The sequence below is a fragment of the Grammomys surdaster genome, unplaced genomic scaffold (genome assembly GCF_004785775.1).
Source record: "Grammomys surdaster isolate TR1022 unplaced genomic scaffold, NIH_TR_1.0 125950, whole genome shotgun sequence".
In the NCBI taxonomy this organism is placed as follows: Eukaryota; Metazoa; Chordata; class Mammalia; order Rodentia; family Muridae; genus Grammomys; species Grammomys surdaster.
This window is the reverse complement of record NW_021620771.1, coordinates 2,900,194-2,915,341: the sequence shown is the minus strand read 5'-3', so window position 1 is coordinate 2,915,341 and position 15,148 is coordinate 2,900,194. Positions and strand designations below refer to the sequence as shown.

At 41.7% G+C, this 15,148-nt stretch overlaps 2 protein-coding genes across 2 annotated transcripts; both read left to right on the top strand.

Moving 5' to 3' along the window:
• The first annotated feature begins 1,658 nt into the window (after positions 1–1,658).
• Positions 1,659–2,644, top strand: LOC114609251 (olfactory receptor 13A1). The gene is given in 2 exon segments (XM_028753573.1): positions 1,659–1,695; positions 1,698–2,644. Coding segments are annotated over 2 exon segments (984 nt in total).
• Positions 2,645–10,068: 7,424 nt separating this feature from the next.
• On the top strand, positions 10,069–11,052 carry LOC114609264 (olfactory receptor 6C4-like). The gene has a single exon (XM_028753596.1). It carries the CDS (start codon positions 10,069–10,071, stop codon positions 11,050–11,052), a length of 984 nt encoding a protein of 327 aa, XP_028609429.1.
• Positions 11,053–15,148: the final 4,096 nt, after the last annotated feature.

The window sequence follows — 15,148 nt, the reverse complement described above, 5'->3', positions numbered from 1 at the left end:
GGCAGGCGGATTTCTGAGTTCGAGGCCAGCCTGGTCTACAGAGTGAGTTCCAGGACAGCCTGGGCTATACAGAGAAACCCTGTCTTGAAAAACAAACACAAACGAACAAACAAACAAACAAACAAAAGAATCATTCTTATCCTTTTAGTGAGTTGGGGATTGAGAAGATAGAAGGTGCAAATGTGAGGTACACACTCTGGTGTCCTCTCCAGCCACAGTGAGCAGAACCTGGAGAATCAAACTGTGGTTGCTGTCACTGGTATGAGGACTAGACTTTCTTTAGCATTGAAATAACAAATGTTGTTGAGTGTAAGGCATAGCACTTGGGCCAAAATCACACACGGGCACTTGGACCACTGTTAGAGAGCCAGCTTTGTAATCATGTCAACAGCATCTGCATTGGGTTCTAGGACAAAAGTCAGTATTCAATCCTGAGGGTTCCTAAAAGGGAGAGTGGCCATTTCTCACCAGGGAGGTGATGTTTGGAAAGAGGAGCAGGTGACCCATTTGGCTTTTGAGGAGGAGAAGGACCTTGTGGCTGAGGAAGTTGTAGGAACTACCCCCCAAAACCTGATGTGACCTAGTGCATTTGCAGAGAGCTGGTTGTGGCTGCATTTGTGGCCATGGCTGTGGCCGTGGCAGTGGTGGTAACTGTGACTGTGGCTGTGGCTTTGAGAGTTAAGACATGTCAGAAGAGTCTACTGAAGAGGAAGCTTCCAGAAGTACTGTATGGGAGTATTTGTGCTGTCAGCATCGAGGAGTCACTGAATTATTAGAAGGAGCTAACCTGATACACCTGCATTTCAGAAAAACTACTCCAGAGATAAATCAGAAAACACATTAGCAAAAGCAATGAAATGAAAACCATCTTGATGTATCATGCATAGGTCATTTTGTCTCCAGATACCTACACCAATGCCCCTTTATTAATTTTTTGTGCTTTAAATCTTAATGATTGTGTATCTTTACATCTTCATTGTACTTAAAAAGAATAAGTAAGAGGCTGTCAGCGGATCATTTTTAAGGTATCCAGCAGCACAGTAATACACGACAACAGATTCATCTTAAAGAGCACAGGCAGCTCTGTCATTTCCAGTCCTAAATTATTTTGCTCTGAGAAAATATTTTTTAAGTGTTATTTGCCTACAAAAAATTTCCAGAAAGGAAAGTATTGTTCAAATGGAAAACTTATTTGTGTATGTATGTGTGCGTATGATGTGTGTGTGTGTTTATGTGTTCTGATGCATTTGCATGTGCAGATAGCCATGTGTCTGTGTCCAGATGTATGTGGAGGCAAGAGAGCACCTTTGGACATTATTCCTCAAGCCCCATCTTCCTTGTTTGTTGTGGGGATGTGACTACTAAGTCAATCAACTTCCTAGGATGATCAAGTCATGGATGCCAGAGTGCATCTTTGATTTAGTTTGCATTTCTTTGCGGTTGACTGAGAGTTAATGAGTGTAACTGGTGACTTGCACTGACTTTTTGTGAACCGAGTGCTTGCCTTCTTTGTTTATGTAGCAGTAAAGTGTTTGTCTTAGTGTATCCCAATAAAGCTGTACGCTATCACTCATTCCCACCATGTTGTCAGGGAAGGAGACACGGCAATGACCTTTCTTAAGAAATCTTTCACTTTTTTTTTTTAGCCCAAAAAGCTTATGAAAATGTGGGTCCATAATCATCTACTAGTCTCGGATATCCTTCTCAGTCAAGGACGATGAGAAACCAGACACTGGTAACAGAGTTCATCCTTCAGGGCTTCTCTGAGCACCTGCAGTACCAGCTCCTTTTATTTATCTGCTTTCTCTCTCTCTACTGTGTGGCCCTCACAGGTAATGTCCTTATCATCTTGGCCATCACCTGCAACCCTGGGCTCCACACCCCCATGTATTTTTTCTTGTTTAATTTGGCTACTATGGACATTATCTGTACCTCCTCCATTATGCCCAAGGCCCTGAAGGGTCTGGTGTCAAAGAGGAACCCCATCTCCTATGGTGGCTGCATGGCCCAGCTCTATTTCCTTACATGGTCTGCTTCCTCAGAGCTGCTCCTCCTCACCGTCATGGCCTATGACCGTTATGCAGCCATCTGCCATCCTCTACATTACAGCACCATGATGAGTAAGGCAATCTGCAGCGTGTTGGCTGCTGGAGTGTGGGCGCTCTGTGCTTTCAACACAGCCATTCACACAGGACTGATGACGCGCTTGAATTTCTGTGGCCCCAATGTCATTACACATTTCTTCTGTGAGGTGCCTCCCCTGCTGCTTCTCTCCTGCAGCTCCACCTATGTGAACAGTGTCATGATTGTCTTGGCTGATGCCTTTTATGGCATACTCAACTTCCTGATGACCATTGTGTCATATGGCTTCATCATTTCCAGCATCCTGAAGATGCGAACTTCAGAAGGGAAGCAGAAAGCCTTCTCTACCTGCTCTTCCCACCTCACTGTGGTGTGCATGTATTACACTGCTGTCTTCTATGCCTACATAAGCCCTGTCTCCAGCTATAATGCAGAGAAGAGCAAACTGGCTGGTGTGCTGTACACCATGTTGAGCCCTACGCTCAACCCTCTGATCTATACTTTGAGAAACAAGGAAGTCAAAGCAGCTCTCAGGAAATTTTTCCCTTTCCTCAGAAATTAAAATGTGATTCCCAAAGCTCTTCTCCTGGGCTTGTAGTTTCATTGTGGATAGGCTATCCCATGGGCATATGAAAGGCTCGTTTGTATGCTGAAGGTAAGTAAGCTAACCTTTCCTACCAGTGCAATGATTTTGTAGATGACCTTGGAGTTCTGGTGACCTATCACTGACTAATGGAAGTGTGTGGTCACTTGTGAACTCACATAACTCTAAGCCTGAGAAGTGAGGTCTCTGGGCCTGAGCCCAACATGATATAGTACTTTACTGTCAGAGAAACAAAACCTCTCCATGAGGACAGAAGTGTCCCAGGGAACTTCAGTCTTACAGCTGCATGAAAATGTTTTTCTTTCCTTTGTGATGTACAGCATTCATGTGGAAATCACACTTAGAAGTGGAGTGTCTGAGCCTTTGACAGACTTAGGTGGTATGTGTGGACCCCACAGCATTTTGAGGATTGTTTGCCTAGAGAATTGCTTCAGGTGACCTCTGGTCTCCAAGCTACCTGTTTCTATTTTCCTCCAGCTCTTCCCTTTGGAGCTCTTTAAGCCTCCAAGGCAATTTTTGAGTTAATGTGAGCTATTGTTTCTGCTTTTCCTTTTTCCTCCCACTAACATTAGACTCAAACTTTTAGGTCTGCCCCTTGGCCTTACCTGTAAAAACACCATCTTTATTACATGATATGTGGCTTATGGACCTGCATAAATAGCTAAGATTTCTCACCTCTTGAGTTGGCTTTTGAATTCTGAGGGTCTGAGCCACTTCATTTGTCCTGGAATGGGGACAGTGATAGGAGTTAGCTGTAACAGAAGCACGGTAAGAAGGCATAACGAGTTCCCAGTTAGTCATAACTTGGCTCTAGTGTGGAAGTCCATTATGCATATCTTGTGCATAAATGTTCTACAGGATATTTTATGTATTATATGTGTCTGTAGTGTACATTGCAATATTATGTGAAATGTAAGATCTGCATATGGATGATGGAACCAACCACTCAAGTGTCATGCCAATGAAAACACCAAATAAACTTTGAACAGTGATAAAAAGGGCAACAGTATTCTTCTGTCGTTTCTGAATAAAGCTGGAAAAATCTGTATCAATGCAGAGAGATCTTGAGTCTGTTCGTTGTGTTAGAAATTCTTGTGGCAAAGTCCAATCTTTTGGTCATGGTGACAGGAAAAAATGTGACTATTTAGCTGTACCTTTGGGAATAAATAAAACCACATTTTTTTTTTTTTGCTAGATCAGATGGAAGCTAAAAATAGAAACTGATATTTGATTTAGGAGGGTAGAGCTGTCTTAGAGTCTTCACTCATATCTTCATTATCCTTCATCAGAAGCAAATTGATTTTGGACCTGAAAATTGAGAATTAGATGACTTGTAGTTGACTATGGCCTTTATATGTAGAGTCTTATGGGCTAAGTCTGGTCTCCACGGTGGGACGGATGACACTCTGATAATGTTCTGATGCTTTCAGTGATCTCCAAGATTTTTAATAAATGTGACTTTGTCAACAACTTCTGATGACTCAATATGATACTAATAGACTTTCAGCATGCCATGGAGGGTATTTATTATTTTTCCACCTTAGTCTCTAATAATTTTTCTAATCTCTATATTTACAATAGATTTTAAAGGAATGTTTAAATAAATATTGAGAGTTTAAATGAACATTAGCAGAAATTTGACAGAGCAAATATCTGAACACACATACATATAATTTGAGATGTGTGTGTGATACACACATACACATACATACACACACACACACACACACACACACACACACACACGAAGCAAGTACCCCAATTAAGCAGTTATTTAACATGACAAATGCAGGCATAAAGGTAGTGCTGCTTCTCAAGTGCCAAGCAACCATGTCATCCAAGGTCAGAGAGGAAGTGAGAATGTAACAAGAGCCCTGATCTCGTTTGGCAGAAGCAGGGAATCAGTTTGAACTCTAGTTGCCTTCTAAGCATAATAAAGACAAAGATCAACCTGGGCTTGAGTGAAACAACTGACAAAATATCAAGTGTTTTGTGTAATAAAGTACCATTCTTAGTTAGCATCCATTGAGGACCAGAGTAGCTGTGGAAAACTGCATATTACACTCTCTGGTTCCAGTTGAATATTGATAACTGCCTGGGCTACTGGGGTTAAGTTATGTGGGACTACAATGAACTCTCTGAAATGATCCAGTGGAGAGGGGCAATAGGGTGGGTAGATGAGAACCTTATCCTAGTGGTTTCTGAAGCCACAGCTAATCTTAGGCATCTCAGTAAGCTGCAGGGTGCTGAATGCCATTATCTCTTTCCAAGAGATGCCAAAAAGGGAGGGTTCACTGAGGAGACAAATTCTCAGCCTCCTCTTAGTCTCAGTCCTTCCCAGAGCCCATCCTCCTCTTCTTTCAGTCTGGACATGTTTATCCTGTTCTGCAAACTTAAACAGGTCCCTTTGTATTCAGATCATGCTTTCTCCTTTTTGCAGTTGAACCCAATTTTGTCCTTCACTTTATCTTGTTGCCTTTTTCTATCTGCTGGGATCCCTTTATCTTTTTCCCTTGTGTTGCAAGGACATACATGTCTTTTTCCTCCAACAACCCTACTAGCTAAGACTTTATTCTTTTGTGGATCATTTTATAGGGACCAGTGACAACTTCCCACTGGCAGGAGAGTACAATTCTTTCATGTAGTGTTATTCCTCGCAACCTAACAGAAGGAGCCATAGAGAAGAAAGGGCAGAATTTCCATTCTACTTGTTTCTCTTCTCTGTCTTCCATCACTGATTAAACACATGATTCCCCAACCACAGGTTCTTATTCTCTTGAGGTTCTCAATTCAGTTTAATCACTTCATGTGGTAGAAACCAGATTGGCTTGTTAGTGCCAGATAACTACACATGGCAAGTCTGGATGGAGGACACAGCCTATAGGACTTTCATATACAGCATAAAGTCTCTAGAAGCAGTGTGCAAGCAATCCACATGTTCCAGTGATTCCTTACCCAGGCTGTATGTTTAAGTTAAGCATCAAGTTTAGAGGCCTAGAGCTGAGCTTAGCAGTAGATGATTTCGAGGCTCAGGATTTGATAGCCAGGACTGGAAATCAGACAAGCAACAAGAAATGCCTGGTCTCTGGGTCTTGCTTTGTCTGTTCTGAGGGTGTGAATGCCTTGAGACTTTAGCAGGTCAGAATTCCCAACCTTCTGCATCTGAACCTATCCAAGGAGTCTAGAGAAAGTGAACAGACCACAAGCATTCATCTTCCTCTGCTTTCCAAATCAGATGCCATGTGACTGCTGCCTCATGTCCTGCCTACCTGCTTTCCATGCCCTGATGCGCCTTGTACCATATTGTGAGCCAAAATAAAACCCTCATCCTGTAAGTTTCTTTTGTCAAGTATTCATCACACCAACGATAAAAGTAACTACTACACCCATTCACTAAAATTCAGGAAAAGAAATCTTTTAAATGTACAATGTGAGAAAGCTTTTATCTACTTTACAAATTTCCAGAACATACGAGGTGCCACACTAGTGAGAAACTCTGTAAGTGTAAAAACTGTGGAAATACTTTGATGTTCCAGTTCACTGAAGAACCATCAAAGAATACATTTTTTTTTTTTTTTACTTGAGCCTAAGTCAGCTACAAATATTCTCACATTGCCTTGTCCTTACAAAAAATCAAACATCAAAGCTATGGGAAAGGTGCTCCCTCATTGAAAATCACTTTCAAAGTCATCTGAAAATTGCCACTAGAGACAAATGTATTATATTAACTTCATGTTAGTTAACTATATTAACTTTACATTAAGTAACATAAATTAATTCAAATATGATGTTGGAGAACACATACAATGTGAAAAACACTGTACAAAACCTCTCTTCTATCACTGCACGGCTTTGAGTTAGTGGTCTCTGTCTTTCCTCCTATTCTTTTTCCATGACTTTTTTCTCACTTGCACTTCTGTCTCTAACTTACCAAGTTCCTAATGTTTCTTTACACAAATAAACGCCTTTTTAAATATATTCTTTGTATGTTTTGTTTGTGACAAGGGGAGGGTAAATTGTACTAGTTATTGACTTTTATGACATACTCACACATGCTTGTTATGTATTCAGGTGTATTCAATCCTTCATTGCAAAGTAGATTTCTGGGTGGTAGAATTCCTCTTTTGTGGTTATACTATTGAGGAAACATATGTAAGTCTAGTAGATATGATTTTTATTTAAATAATTCAATAAAAATGTTACATTTTGAAAAAGCAATGTCTATGCCTCCGTAAATGTTGCAGTTAAGGGTCAATGTTCAAAACATGCCACCCTGGGCCTCTCTCAGTTGCAAACGGTGAAGGCTCCCTTCTCTCAACTCTCCCCTTGCCATGAACAAAACGTACAAGGAGTGGATTTAAAAGGGATTTACTTGTGTAAGGCAACATTGGGAAGTTGGTAAGTTAGAGACAGAAGTGGGAGTGAGAAAGGCCTTGACAAAAGAATAGGAGAAAGGACAGAGAACAGGGAGTGTGGGGAATGTGAAGGAAGTCCTGTGATGTGCTGGAAAAGTCTAGAAAAGTCTAAAAAAAAGCAAGACATCCATTGCTTGGTTTCCTCCTCCAGAAAATTCTCTTTAGCGTTAACCATTAACACATGGGGCACTCAGGTAGCTAAAAATGATTGCAACACCATATCAAGAACGATATCAGCTAACTGGACCACCCAGAGCTCCCAAGGACTAAATCACCAACCAAAGAGTATACTTGAAGAGGTCCATGACTCTACATACATATGTAGCAAAAGATGGACTTATCTGACATCAGTGGTAGGGGAGGCCCTTGGTCCTGTGGAGGCTTGAAGGTCTAGCATAGGGGGATTCAAGAGTGGTGAGGTGGGTGAGTGGGTAGAGGAGCACCCTCATAGAGGGAAAGGGGAGGGAAAAGAGGGAAATGGGATACAGAATTTCTGGTGGGGTAAGAGGGAAGGGGGATATCATTTGAAATGTAAACAAAAAATGACTTTAAAAAACGAATATTATGCAATATGGAAATTTATGAGACTTAGGAGATTATATGCACTCCATTTTAAAATATTTTCATGAAGACATTTGGGAGACAAATATTATATTTTTTTATACAATGAGAGGGCAACCATTATACTTACTAACCATTATGTGTTATCAGATATAATAATACTTTATACAAGCTTACTATTATCATCATTAATCAAGTAATATTCCATTCACAACACTGTTCAATTACCAATCATGAAGGATACTAGAGTGACACAGGTCTGTGAGGGCTTTGTTCCACCCACTGATGATACTTAGTGTCTCTTGGTGCCACCCACTGGACCTGGTAGACCCTGATTAGTATCAAGGGACAGTCCACTACTAAATATCTTTTGGAACAAATTCAAGTCCCTTTCATTTCTGCTCCTGGTGGTGTAAGTCTCCTTCTCAGTCTGGGAACATGCACCTTGGAGGTGGGTGTTGGTAAGAGTGGTAAACTCAGTGCCTTGGAAGCCTTGTAAAGAAGTAGTACCAACTCAGAAAATATCTATGTATGCTGGATTGAGTGAAGAGTCTCCTGCCTTCAGTCCTCAATGTACTTAGTTCCTAGCAGTGGGGTTTATTGTTGATGCTGGCATATGCTAGGTAGCAGGAGAGTGGGGTCCTAGAGACTCACGAATGCTTTTTTGGAATTCTAGATGAATTCACTTGTCAATTCTCGTAGAACAGTAAGGAAATGTGTGTTCTTGTTTTTCCATAGTTATCATGCAAGATTTCCACTGAGATATTTTATGTATGGTTTAATACTGTTCTTACTCTGTTAGTTGATTGGAGAAGAATAACTGGCAAATGTTGAATTTACCTCTGGACAAATTATGAGCATTTAGAATCGATTTACTTACATTTGAGCTGTCAGAACCAATGTGTTGACTTGTTTTTCTTAGAGGGGAAAGAGCAGAGAGTAAAGTTCTGATTGCTGAGAGCTGCTTGTGGCAAGGGTGTGGCCTCAGTGTGAACAGAGCACCTTGCTATTTGTTTGCAGTAATGGTAGTGCTGTTTTTCTTCAATCTGGTTACACAGGTCTGATAAGAGAGGGCTTTTGGTTGTTCTAAGTCAGATAGCTCAGTCTGAGACTGGAGATGGATGCTAGTTGACCAGAATGACTAAGTCTCACATACAAGGACATGATCCATTTACAGAGAAAGAGTATTTAACTACAGAGGTGTGTGTAGGAGACAGAGGCTGATTTTGGATACCCTTACTCATCACTATTTTTTGAGCTGCAGTCTCTTCCTGAATGTGGAGCTCATTGTTTCAACTAGACTGACTAGCCTATCCCGTGGGCTCCCGGGACCTGCCTGCCTGTGCCCTGTCCAATGCTGGAAGTACAGCTGCCCTTCAACACTCCTGGCTTTTTACTTGGTGCTGGGAGTGTGAATTTTGACTGTCTGGGGCTCTAGATGAAGCAGCCAGACATGATCTTTTAACCATCCAGCTAGAGTTCATTGTGTGGGTTTTCTAATATAATCCCCTTTGTAGGACTGCAGACAGGACTACAGAACTACAGGATTTTTTTCTGTTACTAATAATAATATGGCCAAACATGGAAAGAAATGCTAAGGTATGATGAAGGAATACAGTTTGTGGAATGAATGGCTTCTGACTTAAAATCTTTGGATGATTTGTTATTTTATGTGTACTGAGAATTTTGCTTGCATGTGTGTATGCATACAACCTGCATGCCTGATGCCCTCTGAGGTCAGAAGAGAGAGCTGGATCCCCTGGAACTGGAGTTACAGATGATGAGTTGCCATGTACATTCTGGGAACTGGCCCCAGGACCTCTGCATGAATAACTAACGTCCACACTGCTGAGCTGTGTCCCTAGTGCCTAGGACTGACATCTGGCTTTGTCTGGTTTGTTTTGTTTTCTTCCATTTTGTGTCAGTGGGAATTAGAACCATAGTGTCACACTTGTTAGATAAGTTCACCATCCCTGAGCTAACCTGAGATTCAGGTTGATTTTTAAGTTGTAAGTCTTCCTTTGTAATATTTATCTGGGCCTGTGTGACATGACTATGCTTTTACTAGAAATATGTATCATGAATGAATAAATAAAAGGGTATATATAACCTTGATTTCAGTAGGCAGAAAACCACATGGGAAAATGACCAACCCTGTTGAGTGACTTTATCCCTAATGAAGATGTGTGGCACCTGCATTTCTTCTAGGATTTTAAAGTAATTAGGTAATATAAATTCAGGCATAGTAATAGTCAGTTATTTTTCCTTAACAATGGTCAAAGTGACACTTTGGATGCCCTGTTACCAAGTCTGATTGCCTTCCCATGTCATTTACAGTTTTAGGAACACACAGCTCTCCACCTTCAGGCATGGTTCTGCAAAGCCCTTCAGTGAGAGACTGAAGGAATGGAACAGCTGACAGCAGAGGAAACAAGCAATGGGACAGCCATCCAGGAGTTTATCCTTGAGGGGTTCCCTGTGGCCAAGCACCTGAGGATCCTCTTCTTCCTAGTGCACTTGCTGGCCTACTTGGCTTCCCTCATGGGCAACATGCTCATAATTACCATCACCTGCAAGGACCACCGGTTACAGACACCCATGTACTTCTTCCTCAGCTCGTTCTCCTTTGTGGAGTGTGGTTTTATCACTACAGTTATCCCCCAACTGCTCACCATCTTTCTGTCAGGGAGGCAAAGGATTTCTTTTGTGGCCTGCTTCACACAAGACTTTGTCATTCTTTCCCTGGGGGCAACTGTGTTTTTCCTTATGGCTCTACTGTCTCTGGACCGGTATCTGGCCATCTGCAAACCTTTACATTATCCAACCATCATGAGCCCAAGGAGGTGCTTCTTTCTCGTTACTGTCTGTTTAGTGTTGGGTTTCCTCTTCATGGCTGGTCCAGTTGTGATGCTTTCCCAGTCATTTTACTGTGGCCCCAATGTCATTCCTCATTTTTTCTGTGATTTTGGACCCCTGGCAAGTCTCTCCTGTTCAGAAACCAGGTCTATTGAGATGCTGTTTTTTAACCTTGCTTTAATTGTGCTTTTTACTTCCCTTGTGATAGCCATCTTTGCATACAGCAATATAGTGGTCACAATAGTGCACCTCCCTTCAGCCAGGGAGAGACAGAGAGCTTTTTCCACCTGTTCCTCTCATCTCATCGTCCTCTCTCTAATGTATGGCAGCTGTGTGTTTATATACATGAAGCCAAAGCAGACAAGCAGGCTGGACACCAACAGAGAGGCTGCTCTTGTGAACACAGTAGTGACACCCCTTCTGAACCCCGTCATCTACACCCTGCGCAACAAGCAGGTCCACCAGGCTCTGAGGGATGCACTGTCCAGGGTTCGACTACACGGAAATCAGAGGAGGAAAGCACCTTCCCTTTGAGTTAGTCTAGCATCATTTTTAGATTCATTTAGATGTTCTATATAAATCATCAGGCATGGTTTCCTGCTTGGTTGTTATTACAGCAATGGCTGACACATCTGGTAATCTCATTTGAAGGCATTAATAATCTTTTGATAAAAAAATTTTCCTATATCTGCTTTTGTGACATAAGACCAAAGCCTCATATATATTACATACATGTTACAGTTTCAACAACGTGTCTTAATTTATTCAGGCATTTATTTGATGTGTGGTTTTGTTCTGACTTCATGTATACTCTCCTAGTGATGGAAGAACAAAGAAAGATAATGAGGGTAGATTTGGGAATGGAGAATTTAATTAATGAGTACCGAGAATTTAAAATTTGTTAGATGACAGGTTTATTGGATCATCATACTAAAATGTAAATGACTCACAACAATAATGGTCATGATATTAATAATAAATTAGTTTACACCATTTACTACAATTGTTTTCCATAAAGAAAATTTGCTTATAAACAGACATCATTACACCTCTCTTTTCACTAAGATCTAAAGCATTGAAATAAAAAGTGCCCATTGCTTTCAGTCCTTTACCAGGCTGAATTCAGTCTGAATTGCTAAAACTGAAGTGCCAACAAAGGTCCAGAGGAATTATGGATTGTTAAGCAGTCTAGAGTTGTATGTTGGTTACCATGCTGATGAAATGCAAAGAATTCAGGAGAAATTACCTCAGAGGTGAAAGAAGTCTACCTGTAATGATTGTTAGAAGATAAGAATGCTTCTTGAGATGAATTTATGGATTAGTTCAGGCATCCATCTCAGGGCTAAGACAAGATGAATCTATCGCTCAGTCATTTGTCATGAGACAAACTGAATAGAGAGCAAGGAGGGAAAATAAGTTTGTCATGGTCAGTTTTGCTGTCAAGTTGACCCTCAGTTGGAGAGTGGCCTCCATCAGATGGCCTGTGGGCACGTCTATGGGGCATTTTCTAGATTGTTGACTGACATGGAGGGGTCTATCACACATGGGCCATGCAATCCTTTCCCTTGGGCCAGTGGTCCGGGGCTGTATGGGAAAGGCAACTGTCTGTGACCATAGGAGTAAGTCAACAAGCCACAGTCTTCTGCCGTTTCTACTTCAAGCTCCTGTCTTTGGTTCCTTCCCTGGCTTTCCTCAATGAACTGTAACCTGAAAGCCAAATAAACCCTTTTCCTCCCCAAGCTGCTTTTGGCCTTGGTGTTTATCACAGCCACAAAAAGCTAAGCAGGTCACCCTTATATTATAGAAAGGACAAACTGAAACAAGCATTGAGATCCCAGAGGTAAATCCAACTTTACCATAATGACAAAGTGTAAGTAGATTAATACTTTGTTTAAAAGAGGCTTTTACTATATGAGTTAATTATGGCATAAAATTTAAGAACATAGAGACAATCTTAAGTTCATAAATGCAAGATTTCAAAAGAAAAAAGCTAATGATATGAAATAGTAGCACTCCAAGTAGACTGGTACAAAAATGACCCAATCAGAAAGACACAGTATTGATACATGTGTATGTGTATAGGAAATGGTAGATTTAAAGCACAAGGAAAAACTAGAATCAGTAGAATGAGAAAAAAGATCAGACAACCATGGTTGGAAGTTCTAAAGTCATTGCTTCAGTTATTAATAGGGAAGAACTATAGAAAGTGTTAAGAATTGTGTAATTCTGTCAGGGAACAAACTCAGCTTGACTAATTAGTGGATTATTTTATTTTGCATTTATAGAATGCATTTCACCTTTATGAGCACAAGGGAACTTTATCTTACAGAACATTTATAAGGCTGCAAACTCAATCTCAAAACTCTTTACAGGAATGGAAAGATAGAATGTTACTAGGTCACAGAATGAATGAGACAGAAAAAACAAAAATGGCGGCAAATGATCTGAGAGAACTGAACATTTGGCTGTAAAGAAGTCATTGTAATGATGACTTGTTGACAGAAAACATTACAAATACTGTCTAGAAAATGCTATTACTTGAAAAAGATTCAAGAATAAAATGTACAATGAATAGGTTTAAAAGGCATTTACTTGTGTAAGGCAACATTGGGAAGTTGGTAAGTTAGACACAGAAGTAGGAGTGAGAAAGGCCTTGACAAAAGAATAAGAGAAAGGACAGAGAACAGGGAGTGTGGGGAATGTGGAGGAAGTCCTGTGATGTGCTGGAAAAGTCTAGAAAAGTCTAAAAAAAGCCAAGATATCCATCGCTTGGTTTCCTCCTCCAGAAAACTCTCTTCAGTGTCAACCATTACCATGTAGGACATTCGTGAAGTTGGAAGATGCCATCTGAGACAAAATTCAGGAAGGTGGCATGGAAGTTTAGAAAGGCTGAAGGTGCTACCCCAGTCATCTGATTCTGTCTTGCCTGTGCACCAGCCATAAGAATGAGGGAGGTTTTAATTTATGTATTTATTTAATAGTTTCAGCACAAGCTCCAACCATTGTTGATCAGTCTTATAAGAATCCCAGAATAGAGGACAGGGGTAGTGGTGCACACCTTTAATCCCAGCACTCATTAGGCAGAGGCAGGTGAGTCTTTGTGAGTTCAAGGTCAGCTTGGTTTAAGAGAGGGAAAGAGACAGAAAACAAAGAGACAAGAGACAGAGAGACAGAGATAGAGAGAGTTAGACAGTCAGAGAGAGAGAGAGAGAGAGAGAGAGAGAGAGAGAGAGAGAGAGAGAGAAAGTCCTAGAGTGGAACCCCCAAAACCATCAGCAGAGTCCCGTCAGTTTTCAGAACTCAAAGAAAAAGTAGTAAAAAGGATTTGTTTTGTGTTTTGATTTGTACTATTAGGATTGTATTGTTTGAAGATAAAATACCCTCTTTCTCTAGTTCACTGAGTTTTATTTGTGCTTTTCAAATGTGGGGTGGTAGGTTGTGAGAGGCAGCTGGGTACCTGGTCGAGCAGGCTTTGAATCCCGGAGACTCTCTGGGACAGTAGGACTTTGGCCTCCCTCTTGGGCCCTCTGATTCCTTTCACATAGCTACAGCCCCCCACAGAGAGGTCTGTGGCCATCATTCATGTAGGACAATGTGCCTACTAGCCCCTCCACAGGTATAGGGCATGACTACAGGCCACAGAGCCTCAAGATAGATCTCCGTTTTAATGAGATACCTAAAGGCCAGAGGGCATGGCCAATTAAACATTTCTTTCCAGACTCTCCTCTTTGCAAATGGTATTTTACCTCAGGCCTGCCCTGAGAATACCAAGATATAGCTTCATCCATTTTCTGCCGTGACATTAAATATCTTAAAACTCTGGACTATCTCTCTTCTTGGGGACCTGCTGTGGAGAACCGTGGAGAAGGTTTTCACCTACTGAGCTGCAGTCTAATCTCCCGCTGACTACCTCTCTATGCTTCAGCCACAGAGATCCAGCAAAGACCCAGCCAAGTGAGTCATCAAGACCAAGAGTGAGACACAGCCAGAGCTCATCCTTCCCCCTGCCCCCTTCCCCTTTTGGCTGTGAGTCAATCCAGCCCTGTATGTCTCTACTGTCTTGGTCCTTCTATGGCCTCTCAGCGGCACCTGGGAGCTCAAGGGCCTGAGAACCAAATGCTTCCTAGCCTCCTTGTTTTGCCTGGGGACCCTCAAACTTAGAGCTCCGTCCCTATGGGACCTCAGACTGTGTTTCCAATCCCTGGAGCGGAGTACCACAGCTTCACACAGCCTGATGTCCACCCTGCGCAGGAGTGGAGTGAACACAGTCAACTTCCCGTGCCTCTGTCTCTCTGAGCCGCTGCCCTAGCCCCTTGGGGGTGATGGATATGGGACCCACAATTCAACACAACAGGACCCATGCCCATGCCCACTACAGCCCACATTCAAATATTCTTGCGTGTGGAGCCTGTAACGGAGCATAGCTGACCTATCATGACCTACCACATTCTTAAGCAATATTGATTCTCCCTCCTCTTGCAGCTAAAGAGTGCCAATCTCTCCTCAGCTAGGGATGGCACTTCATAAGCCCCTCCCTTCCCCTTGCTGGGATTTGGTCTCGTTTGAACTTGTGCAAGTCACAGCCACTGTGAGTTCATATGGACAATTGCCCTGTTGTGTCCAGGAAACA